Genomic DNA, 17,126 nt, shown 5'->3' with positions numbered 1-17,126 from the left:
TCCTGAGGCCTAGGGACACTTCCTCTTACTACCTTTCTAAAACTCATTTGTTTTTTTGCATTATTTCTTCATTGTGTGATGTATTTCTTGCAACTTCTTTCCTTAGTACCCTTTTACTTTCTTTTCTGTCCTCTTCTGTCACACAGCCTCATCTCCTATACCTTTCCCTCCTACTGGTACCTCCTTTTTGTCCTGTGTGGGAAGTGATTCACCTCCTTCACCCACCAGTACCCAGCCTGATGTTTGGTCTAGCAAAGACCCCGTAAAGGTCATGTTGTTGCCACCTTTCCTAAGTGACCAGGCACAGCATGTTAGTGTCCGGGGACCCTTCCACCTCTTCTGCCAAGCCACAGGTAAGTTGGAGGACCCCTGTATAAGCCAGCACTTTCTGCATTAAAGGTTTAGCTATGTCACCATATATGAATCCTAACTTTTGTGATGTTTGGGGGTGGGGGGAAAACAAGAACAAAGAGAGGCATTATCAGGATGCCAACATGCATCAGGGTGCTAATGTGCTCCTACCAAGAATAAGTCACTGCAAGTACCGTGCTGTATCACAGAGGCTCTGATTTCAGCAATCACTTTAGTGTGTTGATCAGCAGTTGATTTTATTTGGCTCACTTGCATGCTGAAGGAAGTCAGTGAATCAGGATTACATATGGATGTTTAGCAGGCAGGTATTTTCATTGTCAGAGTGTATGCAGTTTAAGAAATGCACTTTTACTGAATTTGAACTTAGCATATTTTGTGGACTAGGTCAGTCATTCCTTTTTCCATCTTATTTCCAGTGGTGAAGTACATACAGTAATAACTTCCATTTTATAGCAGATATATTATCTGAGGTGTACAGGAGGACAAAGATTGTTTTTTTCACTGCAATTCAGCTTTTTTCCCCAGTTTTTGTTTGGATTGTTACAAGTTACAATTTGTAATTGCTGGTTTAAACTAAGTATGATTTAATGGATCAAAACAGGTCTTTGTATGTAACCTTATTCTTTAAAAGAAGAAAGTGTATAGATTGAATATAAAAAGTAGTGTTGTTCCATATTGGCATCTCTGTTAGTGTTATATGGAAGAAGATCAAAATGCTTAAGTCTTTATTAGCATAGATCTTAAGAAAGGCACTATTTGTATTTCAGTGGCTAAAAGGAACAACAGTGGGATGAAGGCTCTTTCATAGACTAGAATAATTCAGATTGGAAAGCACTTTTCAGCAGTAATTTGTTCACTTTTGCAATAGGCAATTCGGAAACTTGGTAGTCCACTATGAAAAAAAAAGTTACAGTAGCACAGAAGATGTAAACAGTTTGATAATTGTGCTACAGGCCTAGACTTCATTTTAGAATTACTTTTTTTCATCCAGCCATGCCCATCTTTATGTGATGCTGATGCTGCTCTTAAAAGTTGTCAGTAATTGTATTTGCCCTAGTAATCCATTTAGGAAGGAAGGTACAGTGTCCTAAAGTCAGCGTGTGGGCTCCATTCCTCAGGAGGTGTAGCGGGTGAATACTGGAAGAAACTCTTAACAACCCCCTGAAATCCAAGGGATACAGTAATAGCACAGGGTGGGGCCAAGGTGACCCAGCTATGGAAGCGCTTCTAATGCCTGTCAAAGCAGGGAAGAACCGGACTTTGTATTATGGATAGAGTTTTTGCTCCCTTTGGGAAGCAAGGCAATTGGCTGACACCTCACACTCTTCTCTTACCCAGAATTAACGATTTCAGTCTCTTGATTTGAAAAACAAACAAACCACCAAATGCAGACCAGCACACAGAACTGGTGCAAATATTTGCATCTTTCTGGGTCCTGCACGTGAGGATGTATGAATTCATCTTGGGTGGGGGTGGCTAAACAATTGCTTTTGCAAGGAAGGTCTCTCTTTGGATTTGTTCAAATTTGTTCAATGTCAGTTGATATTTCTTTATACTAACATAGCTTTAGTGGAACATGATTTCTCTCAGCTATGAATGTGAGGTAAAATGTGTTTGCAAGGAGCAAAAGGGTTAAATAAGACTGGCAGAGAGTTAAACGTTGTTCCTGGTTGTCCGCAAGAAAGGATATGGCATCAGTAATTGTATGATGCAAATACATAGATTGCCACATCATCCAGTAAAACCTCAAAGCCTATTTTTAATTAAGTTTCTAACTTAATTGTTATTTTATCAGAATTGCTGAATCTCTTCCCTTTTTTTAATTGTAAATATCTGTTTCAAGCTGTCTGGAAACTCAGCAGGAGCTGGTGAGTTATTTTGTTCATCTCTTACTCATCTCACATGTTTTAACCTGAAAGCTTGCCTGGGGATAAGTCTTTACAACCTTATAACTGGCTCATTTCCATTAGGTAAAGTTAAGTGGATACACCACGAACAGCACTAGTGGCAAACTGCTATATTTTTTCTGAAAAATAAGTTTTTTCAAGCATGGAATACTCCTGCTCTTCTGGAAAAGGGAGGAATAAATCTCCCTTGGCAAATTTGCTCCCAGTTTGTCTCTGCTCCCCCAGAGATTCTCACATTTCTCCAGAGACCTGTCTGCCGTATGTGAATGGGCAAACATTAGGTTTGTGTGCTTTCTCTAATATAAGTTTTCTCTCCCATTACAGAATTTTAAAAACTTTCAGAGGCAGTTCAGGTGAATTTCAGATAAATTGAACAAAATACTGCACCATCTGGTTCAGGGAGAGACAGTGAGTTGGTGGTGCACGCACTTGCTGTATAATTTCTCTGGTGTGCTCTGCTATAATTAGGTATAGTAGGAACAGGTTTTTTCCAGAGTTTTGGTTTTGCTGGAAGATGTTTTACTGGCACCTCCTCCCCCAGCTTTAGAGTAGTATCTCCATGTCCATAATTTCATAGACAAAACTAAAATATGGTGAGTGTGCTGTGCAATAGTTTAAATGCTTTTATAATCAAACACTGAAGAACCCTGTGCTTCGCCTCCATATCAAGCCTCTCTGTGTACATGGTGTCAAGATGATATCCTCCCTTGATTCATCTGTAGCTGGAGATTTTACATTTTGGATTGTTTTCATTCTTGGCAAAAAAAAAACCCAACAGTAGTTTCGACATAAAAGTTCTGTGAACTTGGAAATACACTTTCAAGGAGTTACTATTTAATGGAGATACTGAGGTAGGTATCTGATAACATGTACAATGCCTGTTCCCTGTGGTTATGCTATTTTGGGAGTACAAGAAAGTTTCCCACATCTGTGGAAGAAAAGATCCATAACTTGCAAGAATCATAATTGCAAGTAGATCACTAGAGATTCTTCTTTGGTGGAGCCTGAAGAGGAAAGACATGCAGAAGGGTGGGGAAATTTTTTTTTCCTCAGGAGGAGGAGGAGGTCACCTGTCAGAGACTGGCTTACCCATGGAAATGAGTAATTCATTCTTGGGAGAGGATTTTTTGCATCATTTGCATGATTGCATCAGCCATGGTGCCCTGGGGTGGTCTGGTGTGGCGTAGAGCTCAGTCAGGAGAGGCATGGAGGTGTGCAGCAGCCAGAGCAGAATGAGCCTGCCTAGGAATGTTCTTTAAAGTGTCTGTCCAGAGTGACAAATGACAGCATTTACATTGCAGCATATCACTATCTTAGAATTGACTTTACTTGAGTTGTTACTTCTCTGTTCTTACAAGAGGACCAATATCAAATAGCACTTTTTCATACACTTGTGTTTTATAGCCAGTTGAAGTTGGTAAGTGGCTCTTCATTACAGCTTTGGAGAGATATAGTATTAGTTTTTGAAATGTGAGAATGGTTTAATTGGTAGCCTTGGAAGGAAAAGCTCTGAATCTTCTAGGACAAACCAATCCACTGAACAAATATTTCAACACTTTAGAAGATTTTCAAATTTTTATGCAGTATATTTTGAGATTTGAGCAGTGATGCTTTCATGAAGCAATACCATGACTTAAATCTGTATGCTTAATAAATGGCTGGTTTATCTTCCTGTGGGTAAGTTTGCACCTTGTTAAACAATTTCATATCCCACTTTATTAATTGTCGCCTCAACAGACCTTTTATCATGTGCTATTTGACTTAATTTCACTGTATTCGGCTAGTTATTTCTTAGCCGTTAATTTGTAATTTTGTGGTTTTGTACCTCTTTTTTCAGTTATTTTTGCACTGATTATACATTGCTTAACAACACCATGGCACTATCAAACCTTTCCTGTGTGCAGATCTCTGACATGCCACATGTTTATTATTATTTAGGATGCATTTGGAAAATCAATTGAAAAATTAAGATTATTCCTTTAATATATGACAGAAAAGGACTTGGAAGTTTTATAAAATTGGATAAATATTGCAGATCCATTTTGCATCAAACTCACAGACATTACACATACATACCTTTGGTACTTTGTGTTATCTTAGGAGTGTAATTTTCGTACTACAATGCTGGCATTTATTTTTTCAGACCTGGGATCTGCTGAGACCCTCCTATCTAAGTCTGCATGCAAAACCAACAGCATTAAACACCTTTGTAAGTGCTGCAGTTACCTGAGCTCTGATGTGAGCTTTATAGTGATTTCTGGAATAAAATTGAAAATTAATTTTTATTAGTGACATGGATGGTGCATTCTTGAATTCTGGCACCAGCATCAGATTTTGAAACATTTTTGCAAAATTTTTCTTTGTTGTGTAGTTTAAGGTAGAAAGACTGTGGTCACAGTATGAAATATCTGGAAAGGTGTGCAACAAGAAGGCCTTTTTGTTTATGTTTTTGTTTCGGTTTTGTTTTTTTTTAATTGTTGTTGCTTTTGGGATTATTTTTTGTTGTTGTTCGTTTGGTTGCTTTGTTTTGTTTTAACTTTATATTAGTTTTCCAGTAAAGACTAGAATAAATGTAGTGTGAAAGTAATTTAAGCATAAGGCAAATTAAAAAGTATCAGGCATCAAATTAAAAAAGGGGAGAACAAGAAAAAAACGAAGTGGAGCCAAAAGCATCTTGTGATTTTTTCCTTAGAAGATTTCATTAGTTTATTGTTTTCTTACATTTCACAGCTTGCAGCTGATTGCACTCGTACAGGTTTTTCCTGCAGAATGGGTAATAAGGTGCAGTTGAGAAACATGTTGTTTGGCTTTTCATAGTTTATAAATGATCAAAACATAAAGAAAGGCCCTAAAGTACCTTGGGAGATTCAGTCCCTTAGGAGCAGCAGCTGCAGCCGGCAGTGGTCCCTGCTGTTGCAGTGTGTGTGGCACACCCGTGGCTGCACGCCTGCTGCAGCGTGTCCCGTGCACACCAGTGGTGTTCTGTACGCTCGCCACTCACGCTTGCTGCTGCATCTTGTGTCAGCACAGGGCTTGGGGAAACAAAGCCCTTGCATGGTTTTCAGAGCTTTCCACTGGTAAAAAAACCCAGGTTTTCACCAGTTTTTACCCTCGCACACACCCTTGAATAAGCCACCCTTTTGAGAGAGCAGCTTGTTAAGAATTCTGTTGAGGCCAAGGCAAAGAGCTGGCGCCTCCGTGCAGGAGTCCCTCTGTGAAGCAGCACCTCTGTTCAGTTGTGTAGTTCAGCTTTTCAGCTTGCTTGGGGATTGGGTGCTGCATGGGCTGTCAGCAGAGATGGACTGCCTGGGTCACAGAATGGCAGTATTCTTCATTTGAATTTCATGTACACAATTCTGGGGGACTGCGAGGGAGCAGAATCTGCACCAGCCTTTGTAGTGTGACTAGGTATGAATGAAAGGAGAAGTTTGCTTCACACTGGGGGCTTTGAGACCCAAATGCTTTTTAGGATGTCTTCTATCAGGAGGGAGAGGGATTCATTTAGGTGTGTATTTTCTTCTCTCTACCATTTGTTTGCAGAAGTTTACCTGACCTCCTAGTTTAGCCTTTCTTTTTTTGCAGTTCAGCATAAATATTTCAGCTTTTTCTCCCTGCCAATGCGGAACTCTTGATTCAGTAATGTCTCAGCTTGAAGCAGTACCCTGGTAATGACTGCTACACCCTGGCCATGATTGAGCACCTGCATTTCCCAGCCCTGCCTAGTGAGATGTGATGGATTTGAATCTGGACCATAACCACAATTTTAGGCTGTTTTCCTCAGAATATCTTTTTACCCCCTGCCAGCCAGGATTGCAGCCTGACTACCACATACACTTGTTTTTCTTCCCCGTGAGAGCTACAGCCTATAGACTTGTAATTAATAATCCATTGATGTGATAAACTGAGTACTAATTTAGAACAAAGCTGTCATCTTTTTTAAACTATTTCAACAGAAACTGCTACTAGAACTGTCTCAGCATATTGCGTGCATTGTCCCCACAGTGGAGATGAAAATCTCATTTCCATCTCTTCAGTTATCTTCCTGCTAGATTTACCTATCAGACAAAGCAAAAGCAGTAGTTTGTGTTCTCTGGAGAACAGAAGTGATTTTTGGAGAGCATGTTACTCCCTAAAATATTTTCTCCAATTTTCTTCACTTTATTTTAAAACCTAATGTGGTGGCATTGTTAACTGATAGGATGGCAAAAAATAATTAGGCAAACACAAAGTGCCAGGGGAAGTTTAGGCTGGACATCAGGAAAAAGTTATTCACAGAAAGAGTGATTTGGCATTGGAATAGGCTGCCCAGGGAGATGGTAGATAACGTCATCATCCTTGGAAGTGTTTAAGGAAAGACTGGATGTGGCACTTAGTGCTGTGCTCTGGCTGGTAAGGGGGATGTTAGGTTATAGGTGGGACTTGAGGATCTCTAAGGGCTTTCCCAACCTAGTTAATTCTGTGATGCTGTGAAAGCAGAACATTTGTTTGTTTGTTTATTTTTGGTGACAGTCCCTGGTTCTAGCTTACTAGTGCTTCATCAGATTTTTTTTCACTATTATCCAGGTTCCAATTGCAAAACCTTTATATGGACACTCCTCAGTGAGCATGTAGATAAATGCATGAACAGTTACAAATTGCATATTTCTCTAATGGGGCAGTCAGCTGTGTTCCCCACCTGTGTTTAAATTCCACTCTGAGAAGACGGATGCTGTGTGCTACTTGCACCTACCCTAGAGTCACTAGTGTAGGTGCTCTGCACCACCTCTAGTGACGGGTTGCTGCTTCCAGCTCTTATGTGGTTCACGTTCCATAGGAAGCACTTCCTGCTTTCCATCTGCCATAATTAGGCTGCATCAGCTTGTGGTGTTGATGTTACACAAAGGGATGGGTAATGTAATGAAGCACTAGGTGTCTGACAGACCTTTTGCATTCTTCAGTATGAAATACTTGATATTGGAAGTAATATTCTCTGGCATTTCAGAGAGGTCTGTTTTCTTGGCTTCTTATTGGCTTTTTTTCCACTGCTGTCAAGCTTGTCTTCTAGAATGAATTGCCCTGATGTAACAATCAAACACCAACCAATGAAAGTACAAAAAAAATGCACCCCTGTTTATAGGGGGTACAGGCTATGTAACTTGCACTCTATTTTCAGAAAACTGCTAAAATGCTCGTCTCAATTTAAAGATTTTTTTCTGCCCACTTTTCCAATCATCTTCCCTCTGATGGCTTCACTTCATACTGATTTATTATTCGGTGTCTGATCAGCAGCAATGACTCATTCTCGTACAACTCAAGAAACTGTGGCCAGCCCTAAATCTTTCGTTCACATACTGAGTAGTGCTGGTGGTAATGTTTCATATTAATGATTGACTAACCTCTTCCTGGCCTAACTTTGATGTCTATTTAAAAGAAAACCTTCCTGCATCCAGATTATAGTGTCTTTTAAAAACTTAATCCCTGCTCCAGATGAAAGCTTCCTGTATGATCTTGGTTTTCAGAAATCTTGGATGTTTGCTTCAGTAGAATTCTGCAAAGCCACAAGCTTGATAACAAGCATTAAATCCAGGTGCCGTTCTTAATCTGATGCATGTGGTGAGCTTTGAAAGAGGTTTTGATGTGTATTGGGTTATACAAAGGAGGATTTTTGTAAACCTGAACTTCCCATCCCTGTGATAGCCTCTGGTAGCAGTGCTTTGTCTAGATTATAGGAATTTGTGTAAAAGACTTTTTGTTACCCTGGTAGAATTTCTGTCTGGGATACCTGTCAATTATCTTCACTGGATTTCAATTTGCTGTCAATTTGCAGAAATTATTAGCTGGAGTGTAGGTTTTCTGATGGTTCCTGCTTGTGTATTAACTCTCCTGTCTTGGAAGTGTTTTCATGAATGTGGGGAAGTCTTGTTCAAATGCTATCCTTCTAGCTTCAAATGCTACCCTTTAGAAATGAGGGAGGCCTTGTGCTGAACCACCACCAGTGGTAGCACGGCTCAGGTTCTATAAGGTAGCTTCACTTTTGAAATGTCTCCACACTCTGCACATGGCAGCGCATGGCTAGTACTCACTCTTGCTCCCCCTGCCTTATTTGCTGAGCTCTGCTTGATCCATAATCTACTTCTTTTAAATTAGTGTTTCCAAGCTGTCTTGAAAACCATATGTCTATTAGGATGTGATGCGTATATGGCAAATGCTTAATTTGGTCCAGCTTAGCAGGGCACATCCCCATGCTGCTCTGAATCTGTAGCTGTATACTTCAGTCCTTTCAGTCTGGTTTTATTTACTTGATTCTTTTAACCTTAGGTCACATTTACACCAATAACCCAGTGAATGCATTCAGACTGTGGGTAGAAGATAACAAGCAGTTCCAGTGGTTTGAGTTTCTGTGCTAACAATGGTGGTTGAATTTTTTGTCTCATGGAAATATTGAGAAATACTCATCTTTATATTAAATATGTGGTTTTTGTAACCCAGCCTGACTTGACATATATCAGAGAACCCATTGTGCTGGCAGAAACTACAAGGGTCATTACTACTCTGGCCGTTACTACCTGGGCATTATCATTTCATTCAAACTACTGAAAACAGAGAAAATGAAATCTGTGTGGGAAAGAAGCAAGTGCTGCCACAGACACTGGAAATTTTGAAGGCCTTATGCAAAGAAAAGGGTAATTCAGATAATGACGCAAAGTTTCTTGTATTTTTGTTTGATAACTGTTAAATTCCCCTTCTAAAATCATCAAGGTGGTGAAGTTGATTTTATTTAATCATGTGTAACTAGTGTAGTTTATTGAAGCAATGTTTTTGAAGTTAACTGTTTGAAATGTATTTCATGGCTGCTTAGACATAGTTACTTATGTACCTGTCCTGGTGTGCTGTTTAATTCTCTGCTTGAATATTATGTTTTAATAAAATGACTTTCTTAAAATCTTTCAAGCATTCCTAACATGGATGGCAAAGTAAGTAGATCAGATCAGAAACTTGTATTTTAAAGGTTGCACTAGACATGTGAAAACATTTGTATTGTAATGACAGTTAAGAAAAAGCAGAGTATATGTTTTTATTATTTTCCTTTAGCTTCAAAAATTATTTCCCTAAGCATTACATCGGAGTCTGAATTTCTCAGCATAGAGTTGTAGAAAATTTGCATTTAAAAAATGTGATTCAAAATTTTTGCAGATGAAACTGTGTCACAGTGTATTTTTTTTTTTATTGATCCATCCTGAAAATGAAAGTAGAGAAGGTAATTGCCTGAAGGTTGGAAACAAGCTGCACTGAAACAGGATCAGGAAACCCCTGAGTACTTCTTGCATCTAAATTTTACTGTCAACCAGTGTAAGTGGGGATGAGTGTGTATCTCTGGGGATTTCCAGTGCTTCTGACTGCACAGAAAAACAATGGAAGGGTAAAATTGCCTAGCTGCACTTCATAAGGGGCTAATCTGAACCAACACAGCTTGCAAAATTTCATGTATAAGGAAATTGCTGCATTTTAATCTCTTGGTGAAATGTGGATGTAAGCTGAAATTTTGGCAATTTTCCAGCACAATTGGGATCTTCAGCACTAGAAAATAGAGCAGGTTCTCTGGTGTGAATAGTACATTTGAAATAAGTTTAGGGAAGTGTCCTGCACTAAACATGCTCCTTCCTTGCATGTCTCTAAAATGGCACTTAAGAGTTTTGATGTTTTTGCTGTGCTTGCACTTATACCATTCCTCCCATTTGGCCAAATTCCAACTTCAGATTTAGGTTACAGAATAATTTGTCCCTGGTTCCAGACTTCCCATGAACGTAGTGATATGTAACCTATCTGCTGTTAACTGTAGAATGAGTGCAAACATCCATAAAACACATTTGGAAAGAACGGGTATGTGCTAGACCAGCTGTTTTCAGTCCAGTGTTTGCTTGCCCTTTCTGCTTTGTTAGAGCTGCTGGCAGCCCTTCAGACTGTGCCACTTCCCTCAGAGAAACTCCACAATGCTTTAACTAGATCATGTCCTCTGTCATTCACTCTTACCCTTACTGCTAATTTATGTGTCCATATTTGTGGGAGATTTGGAAATAAAACTTAGGAATTATGAATTTGCCATGATCTCCTTTTTACACAATGTAAAAATGTCTACTATCTACAAATACCTAATATGTACACAAATGTAAAAACTATTTGTGTTTTTTTTCTGCATGATTATCTAAAACTTAATGACAGAATTGTATTTTTCTAGGGAAAAAATGCCACATCAACTTGCAATATGAAGTGCTCACAGTAAAAGCTGTAGTAGGCTCTGTTCAAGATATTTGCAGCCATAGTTAACTTTCTTTTTACCCCAAATTTCTCTTCACATCTTCTCTTGCTAAGGCTAGTCTGGATCCTAGGCCCAGAGGGAGAAATAGTCATGTTTTAAACATAAGAATTACCAAGTTCTTAGCTTGGCCCAGATGTCTGTGTTTTAAAATGGAAAGCTTCTGATGCTGCCAAGTGCACTTCAAGCTACCTTGCTAGCTAGTTTTCTGGGAACAGCTGTTCTGTCCTCCAGGCTACTGTCAATCTCTGATTTATTCAAATGTTGCCCTTGCAGGTTAAGACAAATAATAGTAACAAATCTAAAAAATTAGTTTGCTCTTTGTTGTTGATCCAAGGTTCCTTCAAGTTCTGTCCTGCTTAAGTGCCTGGTGTGCCTACTGGTTCTGTGCTTTTTCCAATTCTTCCTCTTTCATTACTAGTTCCAGTATCTTTGACGTGCTGAGTTCTTGAACTTTTCCCCTCCTGGCCTTTTTTTCAGATCCTGCGAGGCATGTCTCAGGTGGTGTCAGCTGTGAACCAGGACCTGGGTTGGGCAGCAGTAGCAGTGTGTCCTGGTGCTACAGGAGTTGGCACAGGCAGATGGTGCTGGTGTTCATCACTGGCTCTTATTGTGTGTGCTAAGTTCCCTGTTGTGAGATCCACACAGAATTCCTCAATACAAACCCTCAACTTTGGCTTGAACCTAAATTTCCCGTGCTAGCTCCTCTCAATCCCAGGTTTTTGGTACTCAGAATTTCAGCTGAAGAAACCTAAGAAACGTTTCTATCAACCATTTATGTTTTTAAGCCTAATCTCGACGTGATGGGGTTTGTTTTCTTTTACAAAGACTCATCTTCTATTTTCTTACAGAATAACCTGACATTTTCACAGGTCCAGATAACTCCCACTTTGTCTGGAGGAAGAATGGACAAATGATGAAGGCATGCATCACGGAGCAATCTCACATGCTGCTTGATGGCAGAGTGCATGTTCTCAGCTGGGTGAAAGATTCAGTATCAGAAAACACAGAATACAGATGTTCATTCATCTCAAAAGCTGGGAACACAACATCAGAAGTGCTGGTCACAGTGGGAGATAAAGGTAGGCTTGTTTCGAGAGCATGCCATGTTTGGCCTGACCCTGATATGAGTAAAGCTCTGTAATACTCACCCAGAAAATGTGCATACCTGAAGATGGTAACTTTTGCCTTCTCTATTAGTGTGCACTTCATTTATGGAAAGGATTTAGCAGCATAAAACCTCCTTCTTCTACACCCCCCCTCAAAGGACTAATGTAAAATAGCAGTTATGATCTAGAAATTGAACCAAAACCTGATAAACTAATTCAAAAAACCTGAAAATCAGATGAGTAATGGAGAGCTACCAATAAGTACTCTGATAGAATTCTACAGGGTAATGTAGAGAAATTCTTTAATTTATAAGGACTTAAGGAAGTCATATGGTAAAGATAAGCTCCCACTATGCTGGATTTTAAAAATTGCATTATTTGTAGACCACTTATGGTTTGGATTGAGCAAGGTCATTCCGTCTGCTCGATTTGGACACTAACTAGGCAGGAGGGCAGTTAGGTAACTTCAGCAGCTGCAGGGTTTTGTGGCATCAAGACTGCCTGCTGCAATTAGTGCTTGAGACCTTACACAGGTGTAGAGAAGATCTGAATAGTCCTTAAAAAAACAGCAGGAATTTTATTTGCAAGATGAAGGAAAAATTAAGAAGCTGGTTAATACCAAATGTGAGTCTGTCGAGGAAGGCTCAATGCTTTTTTTTTCAATGACAGAGAAAAGCCATGCAATCACTCCAGTTACTTTGAAGTAGTACTCAGAAACAGAATTAAGAGCATCTCAACAAAACCCCTCTAAATGTAAAACAGACAGAGGGGCTCTCACTGTGCTCTAAAAACATATGACTGTTGCTACTGTCCCAAAAGATAAATAAAAAATATGTCATCATGAGTCTTACATTCTGCAAAAAAAGCTGGCAAATAAACCAAGATGCAGCCACATAGCCCTTTTAAAATTACCAGTGTAAGGAAGTATAAGGATCTCTTGAGTGAAATGACATGACATCTACAGGCGGTCAAAGGATCAGACCCAGCCCGAGTGGGTTTAGGAGGGGCAGGTCCTGCCTGACTGACCAGCCTGGTCTCCTTTTCTGACCAGGTGACCTGCCTGCTGGATGCAGGAAAGGCTGTGGATGTTGTACCTGGACTTCAGCAAGGCCTTTGCCACTGTGTCCCAGAGCACACTCCTGGGAAAGCTGGCAGCCCAGGGCTTGGACAGGAGCACTCCTTGCTGGGTTAGGAACTGGCTGGATGGCTGGGCCCAGAGAGTTCTGGTGAATGGTGCTGCATCCAGCTGGGGCCAGTCACCAGGGGTGTCCCTCAGGGGTCTGTGCTGGGGCCAGTTCTGTTCAATATTTTTACTGACGACATGGATGAGGGTGTGAATCTTTCATTAACAAACTTAGGAAGATACCAAGTTAGGGGGGAGTGTTAATCAATACAATAGGAGGGCTCTGCAGAGGGGTATGGACAGGCTGGATTTATGGGCCAAATCCAGCAATATGAGGCTCAACAAGACCAAGTTCTGGGTGTTGGACCAGGTCCAAGTGTTGTGGCCACACTTTGGACACAATAACCCCTTGTGTGCTACAGGCTAGGATCAGAGTGGCTGGGCAGTGGCCAGGCAGAAAGGGACCTGGGAGTGCAGGTGACAGCAGCTGGACGTGAGCCAGCTGTGTCCAGGTGGCCAAGAAGGCCGATGGCTCCTGGCCTGTATCAGCAGCAGTGTGGCCAGCAGGAGCAGGGCAGTGATGGTATCTGGTACTCGGCACTGGTGAGGCCTCACCTTGGGTTTGTGTCTGGTTCTGGGCCCCTCAGTTTGGGAAGGTGATGGAGAGTGAGGTTGAGATGCTTGGAATATGTCCAGAGAAGGGCAACAAAGCTGGTGAAGGGTCTGGAGCACAAGTCCTGTGGCTGAGGGTGCTGGGGCTGTTTAGCGAGGAAGAAAAGAAGGCTCAGAGGAGACCTCATCACTCAGAACCACCTGGAGGAAGGTGTAGCCAAGTGGGAGGCCAGTCTCTTCTCCCAGGTCAAGAGGATACAGGCTCAGCTGTCCCAGAGGAGGTTTAGGCTGGACATTAGGTGGAATTTCTTCACAGAGAGGATAATTAAACATAGGAGTAGGCTGCTCAGGGAAGTGGTGGAGTCGCTGTCCCTGGAGGTGTTTAAGGGAAGACTGGATGTGGCACTGGCTGCCATGGTCTGGTTGACAAGGATTTGATCATTGACAAGGATTTTACAAGGTTGGATCATAGGTCAGATTTGATGATCTCAGAGGTCTTTTCCTGACTGAGGTCCTGTGATTACTGAAAAATGGGAAGTACTAACTGGACATGTCCATCATGTTAACTGGTCCTCTCCAACATGTCACTCTTCTGCCCAGGCTTATGATCTGCCTGGAGCATTCCTGTGCTTGTTAGACGGGTTTGAACAATTAATTTGTACATCCTACCTTTTAGATCTTGAATCACAGATAATGGCACTGAACCCCTTTGCTCTGGAGGCACAGTGTAAGAGACATAAGCATTTAAACAAAACTTACTGCCAAATAACATGAAAGGATGTAGAGCAAAATGAAGGATGGGGGTTCCTTCTAGCCCCATTCCTGCAGGACAGGCAGTCCTGGATCTGATCAGGTACTGACTTCTGCCATTATATGGTTATGGAATCATCCCATTTCCATTCTCAGATAGTACTGGTCAGGAAGCATGGACCAAAGAATTTGATACCTGGAGAAGTGCCATCAGTGAACATGACATGATGATGCAAAATTGGAGGAAAACATGGGTAAGACTTTTACAGACTGCCTCTTGCTCTTCTGCAACTGCATGTACTGATATAACAAAATGATCAGTGTTCCAGTACACATCATCATTCCTGACCCACTCAGCAGTGAAGTCTGTGTATGACATTTATTGCAGTTGTGTCAGCTTATTCCTTCAGCCCACTAACCAAGTGCTCATCAGTCAGTAGCTCTGTTCCTGCCCAACACAGTAACTCTGCGTATAGTGAATGGAGTCGATAAATTTCATCACATCTGTAGACTAACTGGATTGCAGAGACTACTGGACTTTATAAATGGCACTGTCCATAAAAGCTGACCTTTTTTATTTTTAAAAGAAGTCCATACCCATCTCTTAATATTTTTTTCCAACAGCTAGGAGATCACTTTTGAAAACCTTAGATATTATGTGCTTGCTGTCTGTGGAACAGTTAGTATAGGCATCCTTAAGCCCCATTTTTAGAGTGGTATTAACACATCATTCTAAAATTTTTCTTCAGGAGACCTGCAACAAGAGAAACAGCCTCTAATGGACAAAGGAATTAACAGGCTAGAAGGAGAAACATATGCAAGTTAAGAGTACCTGTTATTCTTATTATTATAGCATTTGGAGATGTCTTTTCAAGTGTTAGTGCTGACATTAAAACCGATATTCAGGAGAATCACCTCAAGCATGAAGTAGAAGGGGATATTCTTACTGCACCAAAGCTAAGTTACATGGTACAAGAGAAGCCACCCATCCCATCTCTGGTTTTCTTTTGTCAGCCATTTTAGCTTAATAAAGAACAAAAGTAGTCTCAGCAAGATTTGTGCTGTTCAAAGAATGTGATACGATGTTTTCTGTTTTGAGTTCATTAAGCGAACCAGATAATTTTGGGCTGGAGGATCTTGGCATAAGATTTAGAAATTAGGACGTGGATCACATTTATTTAAAGGCATTTCAACTTGCACACTTATTTTTCTTTTACTATGTTTACCCTTATGGTGCCAGGGTTTTGAAGAGCATTCCTTTCTAGTGTCAGCAAGCTCATTTGTTCAAAGATATTTCCTCTGGTAATTGTGCTGGGTTTTAGTTAATTTTCTTCACAGTGGTTGGTGTGAGACTTGATGTTCTGGATTTGTGCTGAACACAGGGTTGGTAATGGAGAGATGTTTTTGCTGTTGCTGACCAGGGCTCACACAGAGCCAAGGCCTTTTCTGCTTTCAGCACTGCCACAATGGCAAAGAAGTTGGGGGTGCATGGGAGGTTGGGAGGAGACACAGCCAGGACAGGTGACCCAAAGTGACCAAGGGGATATTCCAGACCATGTGGCATCATGCTCAGTACATAAAGGCAGGGAGGCACTTTGGAATGATGTAATTTGTATTCCCAAGTAACCATTATGTGTGATGGGCCCTGCACTCCTGGAATGGATGAACACCTGCCGGCCCATGGGAAGCACTAAATGAATTGTTTTGCTTTGCCTGTGTCAATGGTTTTTGCTTTTTCTATTCAACTGTCATCATGTCAACCCATGGTTTTCTGGCTTTTACCCTTCTGCTTTTCTCCCACTGTGAGAGGCTGGGTGGTGCTGGCTGGGCTTAAACCATAGTAATAAAGTTTCTATACCAAATAAAGAAGTTCTGACTAATGCTTAAAATGCAGATAGATTACAAAGAATGCAAGAAGACTCTTTAGTTTTTGCAAATTCTTCTTCTATGTTTGAGATAATGTAGCTTAAAAATTCTATGCTGAATGAATTCAAAGACCATTCCTTATGATGATCAATTGTGATGATCAGACTGAAAATGTGAGGACCTACACACTATCCACAGTAGAAGTGTTCTACTGCATTACTGCTCAGAGTTTTGTCCTTCTGCACGTAGGAAACAAAAGTCCGATGTATATATTAAATTTTCTCTATTATCTGCTCAATCAACAATCTGGAAGCAAGTAAGGTGCTCCCTTATAATCAGTAAGCTCAGGCAGAGAGCTGCTTCGAGTGGTATCAGAAAGCTTCATACACATCCCTAAGTTCTCTCCTAACTGGTAAGATTTAAATCAGTGTTTCTGACATTAAAGAAAGCAGTCTCTTCATGCTAAGACTTGAATGATCCTTTTTTTTTTCAGTATCAGACCATCTTGTCACACATGCAGGGTGAAAACTCATTTTTTCCCTACTTTTCTTAACCATTTTCCCTGTTTTTCACATAGGTAATTAATGCTGATGAAGACTTCCAGTACCACCAGAGTTAATTTTTTTCTCATTTGTTCTCATAAGTTTTTGTTCTCAGGACAACTATAAATAGACTTTTCTTGAATTGTTTCTCCTCCATTTGTTGAACCGATTTGGAGCATACTTGCCATAGTTCTCTGCTCCACAGTTTAGTTCTCTGGAGTGAGTGGGAATACAAAGTAAGACAGGGGTCAGGGTTATGGGTGATGTAGCTACGCTTTGCTTTGTTTCTGCAGGAAATTACTGCAAGTAGTAAAAAGCTGCGAAATTTTTTGTTTAGTTCAATTTTATGGGGAGGATAAAAAAGAAAAAAAAAAAGAAAAAAAGAGAAAAATCTGCGTACCAGCATTAGTAACCATGGCTGTGACACCTTATAGTAAATTTTTTTATACACTATAAGAACTAGAAATAAGTCCCTAAGATTGTGAACATGTAATGTTTCTGAAGTTTTATGCTCTTCTAGAGTAAGACAAAATAGAAAGTATGGTCAAAACC

The 17,126-nt window shown here is 40.5% G+C and overlaps 1 protein-coding gene across 5 annotated transcripts in view; it reads left to right on the top strand.

Annotated features, from left to right (window-relative positions):
* Positions 1–16,684, top strand: part of SEMA4D (semaphorin 4D) — a 100,217-nt gene extending 83,533 nt beyond the window's left edge. The window contains exons 16-19 of one of the 5 annotated variants that reach the window (XM_064736226.1): positions 147–353; positions 11,445–11,654; positions 14,323–14,420; positions 14,916–16,684. In XM_064736226.1, coding sequence (XP_064592296.1) covers positions 147–353; positions 11,445–11,654; positions 14,323–14,420; positions 14,916–14,945 — 545 coding nt within the window. In that variant the 3' untranslated portion in view covers positions 14,946–16,684. Of the gene's footprint in view, positions 1–146; positions 354–2,215; positions 2,241–4,422; positions 4,439–9,210; positions 9,233–11,444; positions 11,655–14,322 lie in introns of those variants that run through there. The other 4 variants (XM_064736227.1, XM_064736225.1, XM_064736228.1 and 1 more) reach the window with 4 other exon arrangements.
* The last annotated feature ends 442 nt before the right edge of the window (positions 16,685–17,126 follow it).

The sequence above is a fragment of the Zonotrichia leucophrys genome, chromosome Z (genome assembly GCF_028769735.1).
Source record: "Zonotrichia leucophrys gambelii isolate GWCS_2022_RI chromosome Z, RI_Zleu_2.0, whole genome shotgun sequence".
In the NCBI taxonomy this organism is placed as follows: domain Eukaryota; kingdom Metazoa; phylum Chordata; class Aves; order Passeriformes; family Passerellidae; genus Zonotrichia; species Zonotrichia leucophrys.
This window is presented reverse-complemented; position numbering and strand designations above follow the sequence as displayed.